The sequence below is a fragment of the Armigeres subalbatus genome, chromosome 2, assembly GCF_024139115.2.
Source record: "Armigeres subalbatus isolate Guangzhou_Male chromosome 2, GZ_Asu_2, whole genome shotgun sequence".
In the NCBI taxonomy this organism is placed as follows: domain Eukaryota; kingdom Metazoa; phylum Arthropoda; class Insecta; order Diptera; family Culicidae; genus Armigeres; species Armigeres subalbatus.
In genome coordinates, this window is record NC_085140.1 from 399160997 (window position 1) to 399188698 (window position 27702).

Sequence of the window (27702 nt, forward strand, 5' to 3'; positions counted from 1 at the left end):
ATTTGGTATAATTACTTACTTTTTACTTATGGATCCTGTACACCTCCGGTGGTGCAAAGGGCCGACTTGAAAGATCTCCATCCTGAGCGATGCCCGGCTATCGCTTTAACCTGTTGCCAGGTTAGATTTCGGTCGACTTCTTTTGGTATAATTGGTATAATTGGTATAATTGGTAAATTGAAAAGTATCCAGATTAAATTATCCGAACGAAATAAAAAAAAAATAATAAATTCTGACTTTCTGAGGTAGAAACATTCGCTGTGTAATTATAATTGTGTTGTTGTAGATCGATAACAGTTTCAAAACACAATTAATTCAGTTCTGATCTAAAAATGGCAAAGAAATCAATTAGATTGCACACATACGAAGAGCCACCTCATTCGCCCACTGCCTGTCCAGCTGCAACACGTGCGGCACATTGCATCTGTGCCTTCTTTTCCACACTTGTATCTACTTGACTTCGGACAAGGAATAGCTAAAACAAATCGTCAGAATCGACCGTGTGCCTTTACTTGTTCGCTGTTTTATCTTCAATGCACCCTCCCTCCAGACAGTCATTATCATGCGCATAACGTGCCGTTCAGCTGCCTTACGCGATGAATAGTATGGAAACGGTAAAAGCTCACCGGTTGACCGGGACCGAGTACAACCGTTCAGCACTCTAGTGCTAGTGCTAGTAGGAGACTAGTAGTAACTGAAAGAGTAAGTATAAGGGTCGCCTTCGGAACACTTACGCCATCGGAGAGCACTTGTTTCCCGGGGGTATCCTTGATGAATTTTCCTGGAATTGGACAAAAGAAAGCGGCAACAAATTAGTGAAACTGTTGAGGCTATGAATATATAATGCTACAGGGTGAGTCTGTCAATAATCATGACAATGGCTTCGAACAATGAGTTAGAGCACTTGAAATTGAAATACACGTATCATGTGGAGGAAATCAATGGAATAGTTTAATTCAGTCTTCTACAATTGTAAAATATTTTTCTATTTGAATATGGTTTGAATCATCAACATGACAATTATTCAGGGCCACCCTTTATACATTGTGAGTTGTGGTGAGGGTGCGATCGGCGCTGTTGATTTACGACGGATTCGTCGGAGCAACAGTATAATGAAACAAATGATAGAAGTAAATATTCCCGTGGAATATTTGCATTTTTATTCGCAAGATGATAATCGCCCGACTCGAATCCATCGTAGCTTGTCTTAGTGAAAGCAACAAAAACGAAACGAAAGTCAAAAGATCGGTTCAGATACTGGCGCGGCGTGATGACATTGGTAATTTTCCATGGAAGCAGTTAGGTTTCATCCAGTCCAAACTTGACGATGTTAATTTGTTGTCGGGGGTAAGAATGATACTGGAATAATGTTTGTTCCTTCGTCGATTCGAACTAAACATTTCAATTGAGACAGCCGGAAGGTTAATGATTTAATTTCACTTTTCCATGGAAAAATAGATCGATTTGCAGTTCAGTTTATTTTTCGCTAATTGAGTGTTTGAATTTCTGTTCCATTGAAATGATGTTTCCTACAGATACTTGTTAGAAGACTGAAATTCAGGTTAACTCCCAAGGGGGAAAGCAGTACTACAGAAAATCAGATAGAGATGATATCTTCTAGTACCGTCTCAGACCTTCCTGACTGCGCTGGAATAGTAGAGTATTTTTGCGTTCAATGGAGCATTTTCATTAAAGTATGTTGCAACATATTGATTATTTCGAAAGGGGGTGACAATGGGTCAAATGGGAGTAAGAATGGGTCACCGTTTCAACTACTTAGAATGCTTGTAGAATGGATTGAATGTATCTGAGGGCAAGAAGACTAAAATATAAGAGACCTTTTTGAACGATATTGCTTTACGACCTATAGGCTGCCGGTGAGAGCGATGACCCATTGTCAGCGAGCGATGACCCATGAGTGAGATTTTCTTAGCGTGTTATTTGTACGAAATTCGTAACTTGGCCATAACTTTTGATCCCATAGCTCAATCTAGCTAATTTTCAATATGATGGGAAATTGGAAAACGATTTCCCTTGGAATGCAACTTGTTGCAAGCTAATCGGGTCAATAAAAGTTTATCCAAAACATGGGGGAGGGTTAAGGTGGACCACTCTTTTATGAAAAAAAAAATAAAAATCATTTTTTCGAGACGTAAATAAAGTTTTTTGCTCCCAGCACCTATTGTAAAAATGTCAGTCAGATCCGTCAAGTTTTAGTGGATGCTCAATGATGAGCATGAAGTTTATATGGAAAAAATCGACTTAATATATGGGAAAACGCATACTTTCCACTTTTGTACCTCTAGGTGACATTTACTTTATTTACATTATTACGAAGAGGCTCACGAAAACCGCGAGTGATTTTGTCAAAAAAAAAACTTTTACAGTAGCTTCTGGGAGCAAAAAACTTTATTTTCAGGGAGTACATCTCGAAAACATTCATTTCATTTATTTAGTCTACATCTAAACAGATAACACTGAATCAACAATTTGACGCCACAATACACGGTTCGAGGCCGCATCTCTCCATCCTCGAATACGCCCCACGCTCGCCAAGTCGTTCTGCACCTGGTCTGCCCATCTCGCTCGCTGCGCTCCACGTCGTCTCGTACCTGCCGGATCGGAAGCGAACACCATCTTTGCAGGGTTGCTGTTCGGCATTCTTGCAACATGCCCTGCCCATCGTACCCTTCCGGCTTTAGCTACCTTCTGGATACTGGATTCGCCGTAGAGCTGGGCGAGCTCATGGTTCATTCTTCGCCGCCACACACCGTCTTCTTGTACACCGCCAAAGATGGTCCTAAGCACCCGTCTCTCGAATACACCGAGTGCTTGCACGTCCTCCTCGAGCATTGTCCATGTTTCATGTCCGTAGAGGACTACCGGTCTTATTAACGTCTTGTACATGACACAGTTGTTGCGGTGGCGAATCTTTTTCGACCGCAGTTTCTTCTGGAGCCCGTAGTAGGCCCGACTTCCACAGATGATGCGCCTTCGTATTTCACGACTAACGTTGTTGTCAGCCGTTAGCAAGGATCCGAGGTAGACGAATTCCTCGACCACCTCGAAGGTATCCCCGTCTATCGTAACACTGCTTCCCAGGCGGACCCTGTCGCGCTCGGTTCCACCCACAAGCATGTACTTTGTCTTTGACGCATTCACCACCAGTCCAACTTTTGTTGCTTCACGTTTCAGGCGGGTGTACAGTTCTGCCACCTTTGCAAATGTTCGGCCGACAATGTCCATGTCATCCGCGAAGCAAATAAATTGACTGGATCTGTTGAAAATCGTTCCCCGGCTGTTACACCCGGCTCTCCGCATGACACCTTCTAGCGCAATGTTGAACAACAGGCACGAAAGTCCATCACCTTGTCTTAGTCCCCGGCGCGATTCGAACGAACTGGAGTGTTCACCCGAGATCTTCACACAGTTTTGCACACCATCCACCGTTGCTTTGATCAGTCTGGTAAGCTTTCCAGGGAAGCTGTTCTCGTTCATAATTTTCCATAGCTCTACGCGGTCTATACTGTCGTATGCCGCCTTGAAATCAACGAACAGATGGTGCGTTGGGACCTGGTATTCACGGCATTTTTGAAGGATTTGCCGTACAGTAAAGATCTGGTCCGTTGTCGAGCGGCCGTCAACGAAGCCGGCTTGATAACTTCCCACGAACTCGTTCACTAATGGTGACAGACGACGGAAGATGATCTGGGATATCACTTAGTAGGCGGCATTAAGGATGGTGATCGCTCGAAAGTTCTCACACTCCAGTTTGTCGCCTTTCTTGTAGATGGGGCATATAACCCCTTCCTTCCACTCCTCCGGTAGCTGTTCGTTTTCCCAGATTCTGACTATCAGTTTGTGCAGGCAAGTGGCCAGCTTTTCCGGGCCCATCTTGATGAGCTCAGCTCCGATACCATCCTTACCAGCTGCTTTATTGGTCTTTAGCTGTTGAATGGCATCCTTAACTTCCCTCAAGGTGGGGGCTGGTTGGCTTCCATCGTCCGCTGAACTGACGTAGTCATCTCCTCCGCTGCCTTGACTTTCACTGCCTGTACTCTCAGCGCCATTCAGATGTTCCTTGTAGTGCTGCTTCCACCTTTCGATCACCACACGTTCGTCCGTCAAGATGCTCCCATCCTTATCCCGGCACATTTCGGCTCGCGGCACGAAGCCTTTGCGGGATGCGTTGAGCTTCTGATAGAACTTGCGTGTATCTTGAGAACGGCACAGCTGTTCCATCTCCTCGCACTCCGCTTCTTCCAGGCGGCGTTTCTTCTCCTGAAAAAGGCGGGTCTGCTGTCTCCGCTTCCGTCTATAACGTTCCACGTTCTGCCGGGTACCTTGCTGCAGCGCGACCGCCCGCGCTGCGTCCTTCTCCTCCAGAATCTGTCTGCACTCTTCGTCGAACCAATCGTTCCGTCGACTTCGACCCATATACCCGACGTTGTTCTCCGCTGCGTCGTTAATGGCTGCTTTGACTGTATTCCAGCAGTCCTCAAGAGGGCCCCATTGAGCTCACCCTCTTCCGACAACGCTGCCTCGAGATGCTGCGCGTATGCAGTGGCGACATCAGGTTGCTTCAGTCGCTCTAGGTCGTACCGCGGCGGTCGTCGGTACCGAACATTGTTGATGACAGATAGTTTTGGGCGCAGTTTAACCATCACCAGATAGTGGTCAGAGTCGATGTTAGCGCCACGATATGTCCTGACGTCGATAATGTCGGAGAAGTGCCGTCCATCAATCAGAACGTGGTCGATTTGTGATTCTGTCTGCAGTGGCGATCTCCAGGTGTACCGATACGGGAGGCTGTGTTGGAAGTAGGTGCTGCGAATGGCCATATTCTTGGAGGCGGCGAAATCAATTAGTCGTAGGCCGTTTTCGTTCGTCAGCCGGTGAGCGCTGAACTTTCCAATAGTCGGTCTAAACTCCTCCTCTTGGCCAACCTGAGCGTTCAAATCTCCTATGATGATTTTGACGTCGTGGCTTGGGCAGCTGTCGTACTCACGTTCCAGCTGCGCGTAGAATGCGTCCTTATCATCATCAGTGCTTCCGGAGTGTGGGCTATGGACGTTGATTATGCTGAAGTTGAAGAACCGGCCTTTGATCCTCAACCTGCACATTCTCTCGTTGATCGGCCACCACCCGATCACGCGCCTTTGCATATCGCCCATCACTATGAAAGCTGTTCCCAGCTCGTGTGTGCTGCCGCAGCTCTGGTAGATGGTATGATTACCTCTAAACGTTCGCACCATTGATCCCTTCCAACAAACCTCCTGCAGCGCTACGATGCCGAATCCACGGTCCTTGAGCACATCGGCGAGTATGCGTGTGCTCCCGATGAAGTTGAGAGATTTGCAGTTCCACGAACCGAGTTTCCAATCGCTAGCCCTTTTCGTCGCAGTGGTCTTCGCCGATGGTTCCGGTCCGTACTCTCTTGTTGATTGTTCGTTGCTTATGATTTTTTAAAGGCTGGCTTGCAAGGCCTGACACCAAACCCCCTAAATTTCCGGAGGACCATTCCTCCTTATTTCCGGTGGACCATGGTGCACAGTTTCACTTAGAGTCCCTCGCTGGCACTCGGACGATGATCAGCCGCCCCTAACATGGAGAACAGACGCTGTTGTGAGCCGATCCTGACATGGAGAACAGACGCTCAATAAGATTTGCACCTCCAGAGAGCATAAGGACAACGTGCAACGTGCATAAGGACATCAAATTTACCTTCGAAGAGAAAAAAGAAGGTAAACTACCTTTCTTGGATCTACTAGTCACCAGGGAAGCAAATACAACATTGAGCCTCGAAATCTACAGGAAGCCCACGAACACCATGAGAGTCATCCCATATACATCGAACCATTCGTACCAACATAAAATGGCAGCATTTCATCACATGATCCACAGGATGCAGACGATACCCCTGAGCGACGAAGGAAAAAACGAAGGAACTACAATACATCTTTGAAACAGCGAAGATCAACGGATACCAGGAGAGGACTATACGGGCGATCATCAACAAGAAGGAAAGGACCCTACGACGAAATGGACATACAACGCTGACACCGATCGAGGAGCCGCTGAAAAGAGTTTCGGTCCCATATGATAAACACATCACCAACCAGCTACGCCCTCGACTAAGGAAATTCAGCCTCGATCTAGTATTCTCCAGTAGAAGCAACCAACTCAAGTCTCTATTGGGTTCAACGAAGAATAAAGTAGAAATGTTGAATAAGGCAGGTGTTTAAAATAAGTTGTTCTCAATGTGAAAAAATCTATGTAGGCCAAACAAAAAGATCATTAGATATAAGGTTCAAGGAACATATGGCGGAAGTGAGTAAGGCGAAAAGAGAAAACGATAAGGGATTACAATACGAATTTAGATCTAAGGTAGCAGAGCATGTGTATAAGGAAAATCACTATCAATATTAAAATCTTAAGAAATGTCTCTTCCCCATGTAAACTCGATGTAGCTGAGAGTTTGAACATCCACCGACAGGTACAAACAGCGCTATTGAATAAGGATCAGGGAAATGGCAGCTCTTGGCTCTTCAAGTTTCTACCTAAGCAATAAAGTAATTTACTGTATAGGTAAATAAAGTAGGCAAATAAGATTAGATTAGGTATCTAGCGTAGTATAAATAGTGTAAGTTGCGATTGTTTTCTTCAAGTCGAGTCAAGTACGAGACACTGAAGACGACCAAACAGTTGTGGTCGAAATACGAAATACTGCAAAGATAACGAAAATTAACTGGTGGAATTAAATGGAGAGTACTTAATTCGTTTTAGACGGTTGAATACATTCCACTAAAAGAGCTTTATATATTTTTACTGTTATGCTGCAATTTATAAGCTAAGACAAAATGACTTGATACTTTTTTAGAGTTTTGTATAACAAACTATCCTTTTTGATCAATTTCGTATAAAGTTTGACATAAGTTCTGACGATTCCAACAACTCGCGGGATCAACTCGTGGGATCAAAATGTCAAAAACCAAGTAAATTCTTCAATTATTGGTAGTAGTGTAGGCGACAACCCATTCGCGAGAGGTGGGATGTTCAGGTCTCCGCCTAGGAGGCCAGAGGCAACAGTCGGCAGCTCAGTGCGCAGTGCCAGCGTGGGCCAACTAACCTTCTCCCCGGCTACGCCGTCCATCGCTTGTGAGGGCGATAAACCGCAAACACGATGGGCTTTCAGCCTTCGAGGTGGCGACGGAACAGCTGGACGCCATCATCGACTTTGCGTCATCGAAGCATAATATCAGCAAGGACCTCATGAGGAGCTTGCAGAAACTTCGAAAGTCGATGCTGGACGCCAAGCTGAAGAGGGCGGTCGGGACGGCCAAGTCTAAACCCGTGAAATCCGTGGAGTCGAGGTCTACCCATACTGAGGCCCAAGGTTTCGCGGACTCGGACAAGATCGAATTGACCGAGGGCGTGCCAGCGAAGGCGGTGGTGCCAAAGTCTACCCAGACTGAGGCTCAAGTATTCGCGGGCACGTCGGGGGTGGAGAAACGGGCAAAACGGAGGAGACACTCTCCAATCTCCAGACGAGGCTAAGTACTCGGACGTCTTGAAGGAGATGAGGAGTGACGCCAAACTCGGTGAACTCGGCGCCGACGTACATCGAATAAGGCGTACCCGGATGGGCGAGATGATCCTCGAGCTGAAGCGGGGCGTATCGCAAAAGGGCGCCGCCTACAAGAAGTTGGCGGAGGAAATCCTAGGCGAGACGGTCAAGGTGAGGGCACTCACGACGGAGGTGAATCTAAGGGTTAAAGACCTGGACGAGATCACCGAAGTCGAAGAGCTCGTCACGGCACTGCGGCGACAGTGTGAAGTGGAGACGCCCACCGCGACCGGCGCCTCCAAGGTAGTCAAGTTAGGGAGCATCAAGGTGGGATGGTCAGTGTGCCCTGTGGGCATATACGAGCAACCCGAAGTTTGCTTCAAGTGCCTGGAACCGGGGCACAAGCAATGGGGCTGCCAAGGCCCTGAAAGAAGCAAGCTCTGCCGACGCTGCGGATTGGAGGGACAAAGGCACAATGCTGCACGAACCCTCCCAATTGTTTAATTTTGTTCCAGCAAAGCTGCAAACAGCAAGCACCCCATGGGGGGTTCGATGTGCCCGGCGTTTAAGCGTGCTGCAAAATCACAGTGCAGGTAACGCAGCTGGCTTGTTCGGCCTCGCCCGAGTGTCCGGTGTGCGCAGGTTTAGAGGAAACGGCGGAACACGTGTTGTTCGTGGGCCCACGTTTTCGCGCAATGCGTAACCACATGCTTGCCACATGTGGTCTGGACACTACCCCGGACAACCTAGTTCGGAGGATGTGTAAAGATGAAGTTGGCTGGAACGCCGTTTTATCGGCTATCGCCCAAATCGTCGCGGAGCTATACAGAAGGTGGCGCGTGGACTCAAGGATGACTAGTTCAGGCGCAAACAAGAGGTCCAAGGGTTCGAAGCCGGCTTCATGGATCATACCGGTGGTCATGCCCTGTGGTCGAACTCGATCTTTTTATCGAACAAGTGGCCGCGCGAAGAACAACATGGTATCGTCGTTTTCGCGGGGTCGGCCAACCGGGCAGGTTCCGAGCCCACGGACGGAAAGGGGTCCTCGTCAAGGCTGGGGCAGGCGTAGGCACCGCGTCGGAAAGTCCCTCTGTGTGATGGCGAATTTTCCCAATCGCAGAGAGGTCAATTTGGGGTGCACGCGGCATCATCATTCTTGATACCAGCCGTGCAGAGGGAAGCAGGCGCGAAGTCGATCCTTCCCACCTTTCGAGGACATAGGGCGTGGTAAGGTCACCTGAAAAGCCGACAATGCGCTGGCACGATACCATGGTGTACTTCTAAAAAAGCGAGTCACGATGTGCGATGCTGCAAGGACACGCAGCTAACCTCGAGGGTGCGTTGTGCACTGGCCCCCCTTTGAAGCATTACTTTCTGGTTGTACTGAAGGAACGGTTTAGCGGATCGGGGATGTAGTCCTGCCTCCCTCGTTTGCTGTTGGAGGTGGTCCCCGTACTTTCTGGACAACCCAGGATGTCTGTTGAGCAGATTCCCCCTCCATTGCTTAGGAATAAAAAAAAAAACACAAACATACACACTTTATGGAAAATGGCCAACTATCATTTTGTCCAGCAGTATATCCAAACCATGCCGAAGTGCCTGGCTGGGATCCCCAGCAGAAGAAAAAACTTGATACATAATACCTAATTCTGTTACTGATTCTGAACACTGTTGTGGACTTACATAAGAAGTGAAATAACAAAATATAATATCAAAAACTAATATACAAAATATTCCAGACATAACATATTTAGTTATTACATTTTCAAAAGCATAAGAAAATTATTTTTCGTTTTGTATTACAAACATTACGTGCTCACGACTAAAAACATCACAATAAAGCGAAATAAATTATGTTGCGCCCCATTTCTTCTTTTTTGGTTGTTATCAATATGGGTACATGTTATGAATTGCATGAGCAGATATCCCACGGAGGAAAAGCAGGCAAAAAGAGCATTGCAATGAAGAATATTAGGCCATCTTAGAATGTCAGACAATTTGAAAAAAGCAATATGTGCATTTTTTTGGCGATTTATGCAGAGACGTCGCGTCCGCATGTGCAACCTGTGCACTGTACAGGTAGCAATTTTGTCCCCAACATTTAAAATAATTTATCAAAGGAGTAAACTAAAATAGAATAATTAATAATTGAGAAACGTTTGGACTATAAATTTTATTATACAGATCTCATATTCCTGATAAGATATGCTAATTACAAACGTGAATCAGTCATCTAATCATGCTTAAAATATTTCAAATTTCTGGGTAATATGTATATAACAATTAGGTCTAGGTCTCATTTTACAAATTAACTTAAAATGAAATAAAAAATGGCCGTTCCATTGAATAGATAGGTAGATGTCTTATCTGTCATATTAAAGAGCATAACGATTCTCATGATGGTTTTTTTTTATTCAATGCAATGCTACTTTTAAGTTTAGTTTGAGTTTAATTCGATAGATGGAACTAGGAATGGATTATGGCAAACATATCGCCGATATCGGAAACACGCTTGAAGATGAATCATTTCTATGGGATGTGTCATTCCAGCTCCAGGTCTCTTTTATACGCGTTTCGTTCGAAATATTTAACTTTAATCAAACGGTGAACAGGTTAAAGAATTGATCACGCTGCGCCTCTGGATTTATGTAATTGATTATGGAAGAAGAACAACAAAGTAAAAGGCTATTAATGACTAATATCCTCGACTGTGTATTGTAACTAAGTAGACATAAGAAATATTTTACGCGAAGAAATTTATTTGTTCTTGGGTTGAAATACAAATATATATGATAATGTTTTTCTGAAAGAGAACGTTCAACGCCAAAAACAAATTATAATATCATTTATCCAAAATTTCCTACGTGCGGCGCTCCCCCTGAGGTGTGGCGTCTCACCCGGATTTGACTTTTTCATTCAAATGTAAAAAGAACAGTCCGATTTTATTTGTTTTGCAAATTACTTCTACACGATGTAGTAGGATACCTAAACTATCAAAAACTGTAATAAGAGTTTCAAATTAACGTTTTATTTTGGAGAAATGTCGATTTTTAAAAAGTTGTGGCATCTCACCCGGATTTACCCTATGTAATAAATTGTATTCTAAACATCATGCTTATCCTTTCCACATTAAACGTTTGGTATTTGGTTTCATATCTGCTAACATTATAATCCCTTTCTTGTTGCAAAAACAAAAGTCCGACAAGCAACTACGATCTGAGAACACTACGACTCAGAAACAATATGGACATCTACAACATTCCTCAAATTAGTTTCGTCCGACAGTATAACACAGAATAGCTCCCTCAACTGTAAGGTCGTCTTCAGTGTCTTGTGAAGTCGAGTCAAGTACACGACACCAAGGGAAATTCTTCCGAATTACGTAAGGCTTTCTTTAGCCTAACGGTAAGATGCGTGGCTACAAAGCAACACCATGCTGAAGGTGGCTGAGTTCGATTTTTGGTCCGGTCTAGCAAAGTTTTGGATAGGAAATTTTCACGTCTTTCTGGGCATAAGAGTATCATTGTGTTAGTCTCATGTTTTCAAATGCTTGTTCTTATTATTATTGGAATTACATTCGCCACTGGAAAATTGCCGCCTTGCAGCTTAGTTCCAAGTTACCATTTTTGCATTCGTATATCATGATGCTAACACGATGATATTTGTATGTACAGAGAAGTAGAAAATATTTCCAACCTGAAAAATTCCTAGACCGGACCGGGAATCGAACTCAGCCAGCTTCAGCGGGGCCTTGCTTTGTAGTCGCGCATTTTACCTCACGACTAAGCAAGTGTTTCGAAAGCAAAAATGATAATAATTTGACTCAGAAACCTTGTGATTGATAAAAGTGCTAAAAGAACACTAAGCTGCAGAACGGCAATGTCCCGATGGAGTCACCTCAGCGAAGAAGAAGACCCTTCCGGCTCTTTCTCAACTTTTATTCCAATTGCCAACTTTTAATTGGAAACAAAGGAACAGGATTATATGTCGAATGCAACGTGTTTCGAGTAAATTGGTTAAGAAATATATAATAAGTTAAGTATAGAAATTGTATGCCTTGTTAGGGCAAATAGCCATTTCTAGACAAAAAAAAATTAAAATGAATGATGAATGATAAATAAACAGAATACAAATATAAAGTTTAATAATCTTTTTACTATTAATAATTTAATTGAAATCTAATCAAATCCATGTAATCAGACCATCATCATCATACAACAGATTATAAGTACATACATACGAGTTTTAAAGTATTGATAGTGTGGTGCCGCTGCAAAGGTAGTCATACATTCGAACACCCCCGGCGTTTTGGATCGCCGTGAGAAAAGAGATGCAAATATACAGTACTGTACCTTTCCATGTTTTTCAGTTTGAATCGGGTGCGGAAATAAACAAGTTCATTTTTATCAAAGTTCTTTATTTCTCGTGCTGTAAGGAATCCCACATTTGGTGACCCCGACGCGGAAGACGTAATCGTATTCGTAGTATAGCATCGTAATTAGCTGCATACCTATCGAAATGTCGACGGAAAATGACCCTCAAGAGACAGCAGCGCTCGCAGCCGGAGTTGCCGTAAAACTACCGGAGTTTTGGAAGAATGATCCTGTAATGTGGTTCGCTCAAGCGGAGGCACAATTAGCCTTGGCCAACGTCGTGCGTGATCACACCAAATTTTACCACATAATAGCAAAAATCGACCAATCCGTTATCTGTCACGTAGCAGATTTGGTCACGAATCCACCAAACGAAGACAAATATGCGGCGGTAAAAGCACGGCTGATCTCTCGCTTCCAGGTGTCGGCGCAAGGGCGCTTGGAACGTCTTCTCGGAAATTGCGATTTGGGAGATATGAGGCCAACTCACCTACTGGCAAAAATGCAGGAACTGGGCGCCGGATTGAATGTCACGGATGATCTAATGAAAATGTTTTTCCTTCAACGAATGCCGCCAAACGTCAAGGCTGTCCTTGCTATCAGTGATGGGACAATCGGAAAACTTGCTGAGATGGCAGACAAAATGCTGGAATGTCCGGGCTCATCCCAAGTCGCTGCCATGTCCAACACAATGCCGTCGTCTCCAATCACGGATTTACAAGGACAAATTGCCGCACTGACTGCTGAGATTCGTCGACTAAAGACAGGTCGAAGCTCTTCCAGAAGCAGGTCAACTTCGAGATCTAGCCGTAGCAGTGAGGAGATATGCTGGTTCCACAGAAAGTTCGGTGGTCGAGCACTGAAGTGCAGGGAACCCTGCACATTTAGTTCAAAAAACTAATTTCTCGTTCGCTCGGCACGGCGGAAGTGAACACGTTAAATGAAAGTCGCCGTATTCTTCTCTATGACCGTACCTCTAACACCAAATACCTAATCGATACCGGTTCCGATGTTTCGATCATCCCGGCAACGAGCCGAGACAGAAGAAATGGCGCTTCTCCATTCGAACTACATGCGGCCAACGGAAGCAAAATCCACGTCTACGATAGGCGTTTTATTACAACAGACTTGGGTTTACGACGACGTTTCAATTGGCTGTTTCTTGTAGCGGACGTGGGGATACCGATAATTGGAGCAGATTTCCTTGCAGCTTTTGGTATTCTGGTGGATTTGAAAAATCATCGCTTAATAGATGGTCTAACGAAGCTATCCTCTACCGGTGGATTGAGCAACATGTTGGTACATAGTGTTACCGTTGTGGCATCAGATCACCCATTCCACCAGCTACTCTCTGAATTCAAGGAAGTGACCTTGCCAACAACAATCAAGACAGCGGTTCAGCATGACGTCCGTCATCATATACAGACGAAAGGTCCACCGGTGGCAACCAAATGTCGACGAATGCCACCTGATAAGGTAGAAGCAGCAAAAAAGGAGTTTCAGGTAATGATCGAGCTAGGTATTTGCCGACCATCTAGCAGTTGTTGGGCTAGTCCTCTGCATTGCGTACCTAAAAAGAATGGAAAATGGAGATTTGTTGGAGACTATCGAGCCTTAAATCAAATCACTGTTCCTGATCGCTATCCAGTCCCTCACATCCATGATTTACTTAATGCATTTCAGGGAAAACACATTTTCACGACACTAGATCTCGAGAGAGCCTATCATCAAATCCCGGTGAATGATGAAGATGTTCCAAAAACCGCTGTCATTACTCCATTCGGACTATACGAGTTCACCCGCATGCAGTTTGGACTATGCAATGCAAGCCAGACTTTCCAGCGCTTTATGCATAAGGTGTTCGGAGATATGGATTTCGTTATCGTGTTTGTCGATGATATATGTATTGCCTCGCGAACGCTGGAAGAGCACTACACGCACGTTCGAGCAGTTTTCGAAAGATTGAAATCCTATGGCCTTGTAATCAACGTAGAGAAAAGTAAGTTCGCTGATAAAACCGTCGAATTTCTCGGCTACAAGGTTAACGAGGACGGAATCCTTCCTCTTCCAGAACGTGTCAGAGCCGTAACTGAGTTCGCGACACCTTCCACTGTTAAAGATTTACGCAGATTTCTCGCACTCATAAACTGTTACAAAAGATTCATTCCTCGCTCCATCGATTTACAGATAGAGCTGCGTAGTTTGATTCCAGGGAACAAGAAAAACGACACTCGGAAGCTGAAATGGACTCCGGAAGCCGGAAAAGCTTTCCAACAGTGCAAGGAAGCGCTAGCGGCAGTGACCCTTCTACATTATCCGGACGCATCTAAACCAATGGGTTTAATGATAGATGCATCCAACACAGCGGCGGGAGCTGTCCTACAGCAGTACGACGAAATCAAGCGGGTTCCTCTTGGTTTCTTCTCGGAAAAATTTTCCGCGCCTCAAACGAATTATTCAACATTCGGTAGAGAACTGACAGCGATGAAATTGGCGGTGCAGTATTTTCGTCATATGCTTGAAGGCAGAAGGTTCACCATTTTCACGGACCACAAGCCGCTTACACACGCCATGTCATCCAATCCCAACAGTCGACTTCCGCACGAAGAACGGTATTTGCGGTTCATCTCAGAGTTTACTAGTGACATCCAGCATGTCAGTGGACAGTCAAATACAGTTGCAGATGCTCTCTAGGACAGAAGTTATCTCCACTCCAATGCCGATCGATTATGAAGCAATTGCAATTGCTCAAAACAGTGACAGCGAACTGAAGACTCTCCTAACTTCTTCTACAGCATTGAAACTAGAGTTGTGTAAAACATCGCTTGCGTCGCGACCTCTGTACTGCGACACATCATGCAACAAGGTAAGACCATATATTTCAATACAGCACAGGCTAACAATTCTGCATCACGTACATGGACTCGCCCATCCGGGTGTGCGTACAACACGACGGCTGGTTGGAGACCGTTTTGTGTGGAAAAATATGAACAAAGACATTAAGCATTTTGTTAAGAATTGTATACAGTGTCAACGCTCCAAAGTTCAGCGCCACACGAAAGCACCATTTGCAAGTTTTCCTCTACCTGATAGTCGCTTCAGACACGTTCACGTGGATATCGTTGGGCCACTTCCTCCATCGAATGGTAACCGTTATTTGCTAACGATGGTTGACCGATTTTCCCGTTGGCCTGAAGCTGTTCCTATGCACGACATGATGGCTGAAACAGTTGCGCGTGCTCTGTGCTCGGTTTGGATTTCTCGTTTTGGAGTACCTGAGACAATCACTACCGATCAAGGTAGGCAGTTCGAGTCCGAATTATTTTTCGAGCTATCAAAAACTATTGGTTCAAAGCACGTTCGAACTACAGCTTATCACCCTCAAGCAAATGGTTTGGTGGAACGGTTCCATCGAACTTTGAAGGCAGCGATAATGGCAGTGAATTCAAAACATTGGAGTGAAGAACTTCCTATGATTATGTTGGGTTTGCGTGCAGCTTTTCGAGCGGATTTTGGTTGTTCAGCAGCGGAACTCGTTTATGGGCAAGCATTGCGTCTACCTGGTGAATTCCTAGAGAGTACAAGTGAATATATTGATCGAAGTGATTTTGCAAAACAGTTACGAAACACGTTAGGTAAGCTAAAACCTATCAGCACACATCACCATGCAAAGCCGAAAGTATTCGTAAGCCGTGACCTTTCAAAATGCAGTCATGTTTTCGTCCGGATTGATGCTGTGAAAAAGCCATTAGTTCAGCCATACGAAGGCCCCTTCGAAGTTATCGAGCGTCACGACAAATACATGGATATAAGAACCAACTCCAAAATTCAGCGAATTTCTATCGACCGGATCAAGCCAGCGTACATATGTGATGAAGAGGAAAGTTTAATATCAAATGAAAAGACCAAAATTACACCATCAGGACACAGGGTCCGATTTCTGGTGTAACTGGGGGGGGCTATGTGGTGCCGCTGCAAAGGTAGTCATACATTCGAACACCCCCCGGCGTTTTGGATCGCCGTGAGAAAAGAGATGCAAATATACAGTACTGTACCTTTCCATGTTTTTCAGTTTGAATCGGTTGCGGAAATAAACAAGTTCATTTTTATCAAAGTTCTTTATTTCTCGTGCTGTAAGGAATCCCACAATAGATTTATACTTATGAATAAATTGTTTTTATGAACTGGTGATAACAAATCATTGACCTATCGATAAGATAATATTAGTCGTTTAGAAAAATGGTAGATAAAATATTTTTCGTAAATCATTCCAAATAATAAATTAAATGGTTGAGTATAACTGCTAAACCAAAAATTTGAAATATGAATTTACGAAACATAATATGAACAAAGTTTTACATTAAATTTTGCCAGGCACGCACAAGCACAGTCAGTTTGCCTTCCAGTGTGAATCTGCGAACAAACAGTATCCTCCTCTCCTATGGTTTCAAATTACCAAAAAAGCTGGACCATCACCATTTGGGTAAATATCATTTCTACCCGGAAGCAACCGTTCAAGCTAAATATAGAACAGACATAACTTCGGATGCCAAACTCACCATATTCATCCTGCTCCTGCAGCAGCAGCTGGTCCTTGTTGTAGTTACTACTGCTGGTCGTATATTCCGAGTTCTTGGTGGACAGTGCCGACTCCACATCAATCGTGTCAATTGCTGCCGTATCGCCGGAGGCCATACTGCCGTGTCGCCTATTCTCGCACAGCCCCCGAGGAACGATGGATGATAGTAAGCGGTGATGACGGTTCCGGAAGAACCAATGCTCGGCGTCTGTGTCGGAGTCAGTCGGTCGGTCGGTGAGTCAGTCAAGCGATTATGCTGCCGCCGTTCCACCGCCCCGAACAGTATCGATTCCACTATTTGGTATTTTTTGCTTCGTATTTCTTCTTCTGCTTTGCTTTACCTTTTCCCATCGAAGGGAAGTGAAACTAAACTTTTTTTTCGCTAGTGCTGCTTTCTTTCACACTTTCTTCTCACCACCACGCAAAACTCATGCATTACTTTTTTATTGGATTTTTTTCTGTTGAATTTAATATCGCTGCTTGCACCACCGACGAAGAGGAAAAACTCTTCCTTCTAGAGGGAAATATTTTGATTAAGAACACAACACATTGAAGTTTGCAAAATTTTCACATTCTAATTGGACATTTCAGAACTTCCATCAATAGAAAGGATCGATTTTTTCGTTTCCCGTCTAATTTGTCGCAACAGCCCGTAAAACATGCACATTCTCTTCTATCAAACCCAATTTTTGGCACGGAATCGCACTGCTCATGCACTTTTTCTGCTGCTTCCAGTAGCCCCCTAGAGCCAGCAAAAATTTTCTTCAGCCGTAATTGGAATCGGATGACTGAGCTAATCACGTATAAATTTTCTTCTGTTTCGAGGGGATGTGTGAGTAAAAAAAATCCAGCTGACCTCTCCAGTAGAGCTGGTTGACCACCTTTGTATTCCGATTTCGAAAAACTCTAAAAACTACCGTCCCAGTAGGTATCCGCCCCGAGATTTTCTCCACTACGAAACCTTCACGTCACGTCCAATGCCACCACCGCCTCTGTTGTTTGCGTCCACTCCCGGAGGTGGATTGGGAATTCTGCTGGTCGATACTCACTGTGACCTGGTGGTTTATTTTTTCGCGATAGAACAAACAAAAAAAATCACTACAGTTCCCGTTTTTTTCCTGCTCTGTACACTGATTTCGGCTGCCACAGACCGTAGTAGGCGATCGTTTTCTTCCTTTCCTGAGTCGACAACGAGACGACAACTTCTCCGGTTAGCTCTGTGGCAAATCAATAAACTTCTGCTGCTAACGCGACTTTGCTGTGTGCAGAGGCAGGCCAAAAGCCAGCCAGAATTCCATCGTGATCTTGGCGATGACTCGACAGTGCTGCCAGGTTCGAGAATAAACGTGAGACTGTTATTTTATCGATAAAGTCGCGTTTTCATATTTTTGGCTATTCAAACCAATTAATTCGATTGTAAGACCATTGAATAAAAAATATAATCCATCATTCTGTAATATTCAATTTGATTTACTTTCAACGTGAAATCTGTTTTCTTAAATACAAGGTCAAAATCAGAACTTTTTTTATTTTCTGTACAACACAGTGCCTTGTATGAAATTTTCATGCAGAAAAAACACTCCAGACAATATCTGGATAGTACCAACATCTAGATTATAGTTAATAGGTAATAACATCACAATTTAGAAAACAGCTTACAGGCGTTATATTATTGTCTTTATTATCGTGATTTTCGGACCCAGAAAGGCTCAGCTTGCAATCAGTATGATTCTATACTTAAATATCAATTATCGTGGCCTCAAATTCAAGTTGATTCGTTTGTGGTCTTCGGATAGAATAGCTTATTCGCCAAAAAACGATTTCACGCCAAAAAGCTCCAAAATCTAATCGAAGTTTATTTTATGTTAAATATTTATTCGATAAATCATTTTTTCTCGATTTTGGTCGAGACTCAATCTGTCGTTATTAAAGTATTTGTCATATGTTCGCTAAGATTGCTCTGTACATGGGACAGTAATTATTCGCATATACAGTATCAATACTACGTTTATCCAAGCACCGTTCCGAACTTGCAAATGAATTAATCGATCAATAATATTTAGGAAAGTCAACTAATGAACACAATATTCAATAATTTAGTTTACCCATGTGGTTCAATTCCAATATTTTCCATTATAGCGTTTCAAATTATTTGCTTTTTGAGAATGCTGAGATATCTATTAAACCCGCATTACTGGTTTGCTTTTGTCCGTGGTGGTGTGTCGAAATGTCACAATCTCTGATGGCTTTTTGCGAGACTTCGTACAAAAATCGTACCACCACACACAAAGCTCTTTATCGCGAGAAGGAAATTTTACACACGAATATCATTCTCGCTCGCTTGCACTCATTCATCAGTCTCGCTCGGAACGCTCCCCGACTAGCGGTTTGAGTCACGGTTCGGCTAAAAAATGACAACAAGATGTGCAGTTGTGTGCGAGAGCGCAGTGGATCGTGCGATGACGGCGGTGGTTGTTTTGACGGGACAGACAGAATAGAGAGTGCATTCAATGCCGAGTTTCCATTCATGCATTGTCGCTGCTACGGTGCTTCTATACGCTCGATGGATAACGGTACAAGGGGTACGCGACATAGTAAAAACAGTACCGTTAGATTGATTCCGGAACAGCAAATTTAAAGGTCCTCCGGAATCGGAATACAATACCAAGTCAATATTTGAATGGGGATTGGCGAATAAAGACTACATGAAAAATCTGAAGGGTTATGTAAATACAAGACACAACCACCCAACGTAAACTACGTGAAACAGTTTGGTGCGTTTGGAATGTAGTCATCATCATGCATGAATATTTTAAGATAATGTCACTGGTTTAGAACAAAATTTACGTGACCTAAAATATGAAAATTGTTGGATACCGTCGTCCGGGGTGACAATGGGTCAGCGCCTTCACCGTGAGTCTGGAGGTCGGATAACAAAATCGTTCAAAAAAGTTACTTATACAACCCCCCGGCTTTTCGCGATTCCGGCTGTTGGATTCGACTTAGTGTGGTTAATGCATCCGAAGGTTAATTGCCTACATTTTCAATAGAAAAAAAGTCTTTGGGCAGCCCCCACCCTTTTTTCGTCCGCAACGTTTATTAATTGAAAGCGTTCTAACTATATATCTTGATTTGTTGAACATCACTTGTGTAGTAATTCTTCTTCTTCTTATTGGCATTACATCCCCACACTGGGACAGAGCCGCCTCGCAGCTTAGTGTTCATTAAGCACTTCCACAGTTATTAACTGCGAGGTTTCTAGGCCAGGTTACCATTTTTGCATTCGTATACCATGAGGCTAACACGATGATACTTTTATGCCCAGGGAAGTCGAGACAATTTCCAATCCGAAAATTGCCTAGACCGGCACCGGGAATCGAACCCAGCCACCCTCAGCATGGTCTTGCTTTGTAGCCACGCGTCTTACCGCATGGCTAAGGAGGGCCCGCACTTGTGTAGTAATATATATGCGAAAATAGTGGAGTCATGGGCGTAGCCAGGATTTCGTGAAGGGGGGGCAACTTTTTGGTCTTCTAAATCGTAGTTTTATAGTAGTTTTATAAAAACACATGAATATTAACACATGAAACCAAATCCAAACCAAATCGAAACAATAATGGATTTTAAAATGCGTGAATTTTTGCTCATCAGATATTTTTAAATAAAGTGAGAAAAATATTAACGAACTTAATATTCAGAAAGAATATAAAATCGGCTATAACAATTATTATAGAAATCCTGCATTCTTCCATAAGTTTAAGAAAACTAGAACCATACATCTGAATTTCCAAACAAATCCTCTCTGAAATAATATTTATTATAAAATAGGCAGAAAAATCAATATGCAAGCTTTTTCCAGGAATTCCTTCGATAATTGCTCCTGGCATTCTATCCGAAATTCTATCAGGGATTCTTTAGGAATGCCTCCAGCAACTTCTTCGGCAGTGTCTTCAGGAATTTCACCATAAATTTTGCCGGGAATTTATCCGAAAATTCCACCATTATTTACTCCAAGAAAATCTTCACGAACTTCTTTATAAGTTCTGCAGAATTCCCTGCAATAATTCGAAAAATTTCGTGCTGTTTCCCATAATTTTTAAGAATAAGAATATTCCGTGGAAATTCCGCAGAATTGCCAGTAAACATTCCAGAGAATTTCACGAAAAATCTTCAAATTTCTTGTGTAAATTCCATAACATTTTCCGTGAATTGTTTCGAATAATTTCTTTTGAAAATTTCAAAGAATTTCTCCAGGAATTCCACCGGAAATTTATACAGAAATTATACCGAAAATGAAATCAACAATGGAATTTTCGGAGGAATTCCTAGATTAATTCGCAATGAAATCCTGAAAGAATTCCGGTGGAAACTTCAAGATTTCCACTGGGAGATCTTCCAGGAGTTTCTCCGAAAATTCCTCCTGGAATTCTTCCAGAAGTTCCACCAGCATTTCCACAAAGAATTTCTCTAGGATTTCCTTCGAGAACTATTCCGGCAGTTCTATCGGCAATTCCTCTGAAAATTCTTCCGGGAATTTCGGCAGAATTGGAATTTATTTAGGCTTCTTCAGGAATTTATATAGATTTTCCACCAGAAGCTCCTCCGAGAATTTCTCTGCGAGCTCCTCAGGGAATTCTCCGGGAAGTCCTCTGATGATGATGATGGTCCAGCAAAAAACCCCAACAAAGGTTTCAGCTAGACGAGATTTGTCTATAAGATGAATTCTCTTGTTTCCGAGAATGCTTCTGGTAGTTTACCCGGGGTTCCTTTGAAAATTCTCCCGGGAGTTTCTTCAGAAATTATTCCAGAAAATTCCTTCAAGAGTTCCTCCGGGAATTCCACCAGCAATTCATCCGGGAGTTTCTCCGGAAATTCCTCCGGGAGTTCCACCAGAAGCTATTCCAGGAAATTATTCAGGCTATTTTCAGGAAATCATTCAGGTTTTCTTCAGAAATTAAGCTGGAAATTCCTCCCAAAGTTCTTCCGATAGTTTCTCTGGGAGCTCATCCGGGAGGTCCTCTAGGATTTCTTCTAGGAGTTCCTCCTGAAATTCCTCCGGGAGTTCTTACGGGAGATCTTACGGGAGTTCCTCCGGCAGTTCTTTCGGGAGATCCACCAGCAATTTCTACGAGAATCCCTCTGGGAGTTTCACCGGCAGTTTCTCCGGGTGTTTCTCTGAAAAGGAACTCCCGGAGGAACTCTCAGAGTAATTTCCGGAGGCCGGGGGATTTTCTATAGGAATTTCCGGAGAAATTATCAGAGGAATTCTCGGAGGAACTGCCGTTGGAACTTCTGGAGGAATTTATTAAAGAACTACAGGAAGAATTTCCGGAGGAAATCCTGGAGGAACTCTCGTAAGAATTCTAGGATGAACTCTCGAAGGAACTTCCGTAAGAATTCCAGGAGGAACTCCTGGAAGAATTCTTAAAAGAACCTCCCGGAGGAATTCCCGTAAGAACTCCCAGAGAAATTCTCCGAGGAACTTCTGGAGGAATTTGTAGATAAATACCTAAATAAATGCTAAATGAATTTCTGGAAGAAAGCCTGATTGAATTCCCTAAGGAACTACTGGTGGAAATTCAGAGGAACATCCGGTGGAATGCCCTAGAGGAAGAGAAAAAATATTTCTGAAGGAACTTCCGAAATCCCATTTTCCGTAAAATTCCTGCCAAATATCGTCCAGCAATTCCCTGTGAAGTTCCTGGAGGTATTACCGGAGAATTTCTTGGAAAAACTCCTGGAAGAACTCCCGGAGGAACTCCCACAAGCACTTCCGGAGGAATTTGCACATGGAAGTTCTGAAATAATTCTTAGAGAAATTCCGAAAGGAATTTCCGAAGAAATATCTGAAGGAATACCCAGAAAAATACCAGGAGGAATTAATGCAGAAATTCCTAGATGAAATCCTGAAAGTATTCCCAGATGAATTGCTGAAGAAAATCCCTGCGGATTGTTCCGAAGAAATTTCTGGAACAACTCTTGGCAGATATCCGAGTAAATTCCGAGTGAAGTCTAGTACACTTCCGCGGAAAATCTCCCGGAGAAAATCCTGAAGAAATTCCTGGAGAAGTACCTGGAGAAACTCCCGAAAAAATACCTGTAAGAATTTCTGGGAAAATACTTGGACGAATTCCAGGAGAAATTCATGAAGATATTTCTAGATCTAGAGGATTTCTTGAAGGATATTCTGAAGTACCTGCGAAAAGAATTCCAGATTGGAATGCTAGATGATTTCGCTATTGAATTTTTGGAGGTATTCGCGGAAAATTTCCTGGAAGTAATCCCCGAGGAATTAAAGGAAGAGTTCCGAGAGGATTGCCCGGAGAAGTTCCTAGAAGAATTTCCGAAGGAATTTCTTATAGATTTACAAGTGAAATTATGGAGCTAAATCGGAGGATTTCCGTCATAAATTTTTGAAGAAACTTCTGGTAGAATTTTGGGGAGAAATTCCGTATGTATTCTTGACGGAACTCTCGAATGCATTCCTGAAGGAAATGCCGGAATCTTTTGATTTTCAACCACCTATTTCTGTATATGATTGGATCGTAAAGTACATTTATTGACAGTGCCCATCGATGATGTCACACGATGTCTAATGACAAAATTTCAGATGATCAAGAAAAAATTATGCATCGCTAGCGTCACTGTGTCATGTTTCCCAAGCAGCACCAGTTGAACAAATTTGGTCGCAGTAACCATATTGTGACTGATTCCGGTCATATAGGTATAAGTTACTGTGATCGATGTGCAATATTTTAGCAGCTCAGGGTGTATACTGCTGAGTGTGTCTACTAGGGTGTCCCAAAAAAAATCGATGTTCGAAAAGTCATGGTGCTCAACCCTAAAATGAAAGATAAACCTGTTTGGATAATTTTTGTAGAACAAACGAAATTTCTAAAAAATCGTTTAGAGGTCGCGCCAGATCGATTTTTGAAAAATGAGTTTTTTTTAGGTAAAAAATCAAATATTGGGTCCTTTCGCAATTTGTTTGAGGGCCACCCATTCGCTTCATATTTTTTTATTTTTCTGTGGATCTTTGCCCATATTTTTCATGAATTAGTTTTTGGTATTATGCGTTTTAACAGTCTGCAGAACTTTTTAAATATCGAAAAAACACATTTTTCTGACTAATTTTTGAAGTTATTTCATCCTCACACAAAACATATTTTTTTCTCGTTCAGAAAAACTTACATGCTACAAAAAACTATTTATAAGGAGTATTTTCTTTAAAAAAAAGATCCAAGAAATGTTGTTCTGGGGCTGAAATATTGCAGTTTTAGTAAATAGTCAAAAAGTGTACAAATTCGGTAATTTTTCTTTACATGTTATAATTTATTCAAGATTGCACCAATATTTTAATTTAAATTAAAAACAATGCAAAAGCAAATGAATGGGAATATTTTCTAGGTAACATAGCTTTTCTTTCCGATGGAGTTGGTTACCTGAATTACAGGATTTGGTCGGAGTATATGGATGGAGCCAGTTATAAAAAGATATGCGTCAAGAGTGACGCATATTTTAACGCCACATGTTAGAGTACAAAGGTAAGCATGCTGAGACCGTAGAGCATCGTCTCAGTTCAGCTTGTACGAAGATAGTAGTGACGACACCTGTTTACGTTCAAACTGAATGTTTACATACGGGCTGAGCCTGCCTTGTTTTTTGTATACCGTGAAAAGCATCCTATGATTGAATCAAAACTAATAAAGAGATCATAGTAAACCTGATTACTTGTTGCTACATATTAACTGTTGGGTGTGATATCTTTTTATAACTGGCTCCATCCATATACTCCGACCAAATCTCACTTAACTTTTCAAAAGGTCCTAAGTAACATTTTTTTCATGAATTAATTTGAGTAGTGCAATCAAAAGCTTTCATGTTGTTCTGGCGATTGCGCTATTCAAATTAATTCATGAAAAAAAATGTTACTTAGAACCTTTTGAAAAGTTAAGCGAGAAATCCTGTAATTCAGGTAACCAACTCCATCGGAAAGAAAAGCTATGTTACCTAGAAAATATTCCCATTCATTTGCTTTTGCATTGTTTTTAATTTAAATTAAAATATCGGTGCAATCTTTATTAAATTATAACATGTAAAGAAAAATTACCGAATTTGTACCTTGATTTGTACACTTTTTGACTATTTACTAAAACTGCAATATCTCAGCCTCAGAACAACATTTCTTGGATATTTTTTTAAGAAAATACTCCTTATAAATAGTTCTTTGTAGCATGTAAGTTTTTCTGAACGAGAAAAAAATATTTTTTGTGTGAGGATGAAATAACATCAAAAATTAATCATAAAAATGTGTTTTTTTGATATTTAAAAAGTTCTGCAGACTGTTAAAACGCATAATACCAAAAATTAATTCATGGAGAATATGGGCAAAGATCCTCAGAAAAATATAAAAATATGAATGGAATGGGTGGCCCTCAAAAAAATTGCGAAAGGACCCAATATTTGATTTTTTACCTAAAAAAAGCTCATTTTTTCAAAAATCGATATGGCGCGACCTCTAAACCATTTTTTAGTAATTCGGTTTGTTCTACAAAAATTATCCAGACAGGTATATCTTTCATTTCAGGTTTGAGCACCATGACTTTTCGAACATCGATTTTTTTGGGACACCCTAGTGTGTACCAAAATTTTGCGATTTTAAGACAGATGCGAGACGATACGCATCGGGCCCAGACCTTGAGAAGAATCTCTGCCTTGGCTACGGACAAGAGGGTGCCTTTGTCCGCTGGTAGTCAGAGCATCGAGCCATCACTGGTGGAGGAATACGAGCCTTGGATCCTTGGCAGAATCTCCATTCCAACAACGAGCAAGCGCGTGGCACAACCCTCTGTTAGTTGGAGAGTCGAGCCAGAGTCGCTGCCGGAGAAGGGATAGTTTTCGAATACGACAAAGAAGCACGGGTCGATAAAAATCTGTCGCGACCACTAGAAATCAACAAATGCTACCCGGATAAAAATTTACAGTAACTTGTATGACATAACCCATTGAAATACAATAGATTGTGTGGCAAACAATACAAACTATTGTACGCTTATTGTAAAATGTTCACGGTTTTAGAAGATCTTTATTGTACGCCCATTAAAATAACAATATATTTAAATGTTACCGATTCATTCCATTATATTTTTATTATTCGCTTATGTTCAGTATTGCTCTTCCAAAAACTAAACAAATTTTAAAAGTATTCGGTTTGGATGATCTGGAAATCCGTCTAATGTAATTGTATTAATATAATTTTGGAATATTTCATGGATTTATTATATTGATGAAATAACAATTATAAAAACAATAAAATTACAATAGCTTTGCTTATTAATTGAATAAAAATGTTATACCGATTCTCAAGTATATATTTTCATATTGCAGGTCTAGGAATGTTATGCAATAAAAAATTTAATTCAAAAAAATGAAAGAGAACAAAAACTTTTGATTATCATTTTACTCGGAGAATGGCTGAATTCATTTGAGCGTGTACAGTTTTGTTTATAATTAGTGAAGAGATGAAAATAATGAAACTGTATGGTGCAGAAAGCGTCTTTTCCATTACAGTTTCTGCTGCTGGGCAAGCGGTAGATCACTATACGGCTTCTGTACCGTGGTAAGTATTTAAAGTGTTAGTGCGCGTTAGAGCATCATTACTGGGAGTGAGTATTTTGGTCAGTGCTTTTAGATTAGTCACTCTTTTTCGCATCGATCACTATTTTCGGTTATCATTTTGGTGGCTGCATTCCGTACCGGCGACGTTCGACGTTTGATAGTTCATCAAATAGCAAATTTGGTCACCTGTTTTAGCAGCGCGTTTAGTAGCGACCGGTAAAGTGTCAAGTAATGATACTGCGCTGACAAACGGTTTATACTCACCACCGGTAATCGTAATCTTAGGGTGCGGCCAGAGTAGACGCGAAGTGCGATGCGAAGCGTCCATACGATTTGATAGCTCCTTATTTTTGATTGTTATTCCCTTGCGTACAATTTTCGCGCGGCGTCGCGTAGACGCGTCTACTCTGGCAGGCACCTTATACTACATACAAAAGTTCAAAGTACATAATGAACGCAGTGGTTCATCCCGAACAAAAAATAAATAAAAAAATTATCTTCATAATACCTGATGACATACCTGGTAACATGTATCCTTGTTCCTTTACAGAAATGAAGCTTATGATAAATAAAATACTGCTGCTTGCTGTTCACTGATTCAAGATCGTTCAGTGGCTACCATTGGCCAATCTTACCAACGGGATATAATAAGAACTGATGCAGGTATTTTTTTCTTTTCTCCTCGACGTACTTCTAATAAAACTGACATTCTTTTATAATTTACATTTTTCACAGGTTTATGCACCCGTAGCCAAGTGCAATGCGAGTTAAAATGAGTTAAAATCAAGTTTTAACTGAATTAAAATTAATTTGAAAATAAAAAAAATGTAAAATTATTAATTGTATTGTATTTTTATTGTAATATTGGAGTATAATGCATTCTAAATCCTGTTGTATTTCTATTGTAAAACAATAGAAACAGTAATTGAAAACATTTAAAACACAATGTTTTCTAATGTTTTGTCGCTCGAAATCATCCCATTGAAGAACCGTAAAATCAATTGTTTTGCTCCAAATTTTGTTTGGAAATTTTTCGATTTTTTTATTGTAAAGATACATAACAACCCCCCTTTTTAATTGTAAAAGTCCCATTTACCATTCATTTTATCGTGGAAAACCATTATTTCTCATGTAATTTTATTGTCAAAATTCCATTATATTCAATGGTAAAAATAATGTTTTAAATGGTGTTGTAACAATAAAATTTATGATATTTTAATAATATTTTTTATCCGGGTAGCCATCCCAAGCAGCACAAGTCTAATGAAACTGATTACAGCAACTCATTTGTGACTAAATCTGGTCACACATAAGCTTCTGTGATCTATGTACAACATGTATGTTGCTCGAGATGTACCAAAAACCAAGTCATTCGGTTGTGATGCGCCCGAATAGTAAACGTTGCGGACGAAAATAGGGGGTAAGAATTTTAGATCCTATAGCCTGTTTCAACAACGTATGCTTTCTGAAGCTATAATCGGATACTTTTGGCAAATAAAGGTTGCATGAAGAAGAAGAGGAAGTCGAACAATGATATTTGAAAAATATTGCACGGGAAAGCAATC

The 27702-nt window shown here is 41.8% G+C and overlaps 1 protein-coding gene and 1 long non-coding RNA gene across 17 annotated transcripts in view; one reads left to right on the forward strand and one right to left on the reverse strand.

Annotated features, from left to right (window-relative positions):
• The window catches only part of LOC134213259 (phosphatidylinositol 4-phosphate 5-kinase type-1 gamma), a 164941-nt gene extending 147109 nt beyond the window's left edge, over nucleotides 1-17832 (reverse strand). For 7 of the 16 annotated variants that reach the window (XM_062692123.1, XM_062692119.1, XM_062692118.1 and 4 more), the window contains exons 1-2: nucleotides 16500-17832; nucleotides 735-781 (exon numbers count right to left, since the gene is read on the reverse strand). In XM_062692123.1, the coding sequence (XP_062548107.1) occupies nucleotides 735-781; nucleotides 16500-16635 (183 nt within the window). In that variant the 5' untranslated portion in view covers nucleotides 16636-17832. The remainder of the gene's footprint in view (nucleotides 1-734; nucleotides 782-16499) is intronic. The other 9 variants (XM_062692124.1, XM_062692121.1, XM_062692109.1 and 6 more) reach the window with 8 other exon arrangements.
• An 8202-nt stretch (nucleotides 17833-26034) lies between these two features.
• Nucleotides 26035-26904, forward strand: LOC134217518 (uncharacterized). The gene is made up of 3 exons (XR_009981073.1): nucleotides 26035-26138; nucleotides 26688-26800; nucleotides 26873-26904. It is a non-coding gene; the product is annotated as an uncharacterized LOC134217518 (long non-coding RNA).
• The last annotated feature ends 798 nt before the right edge of the window (nucleotides 26905-27702 follow it).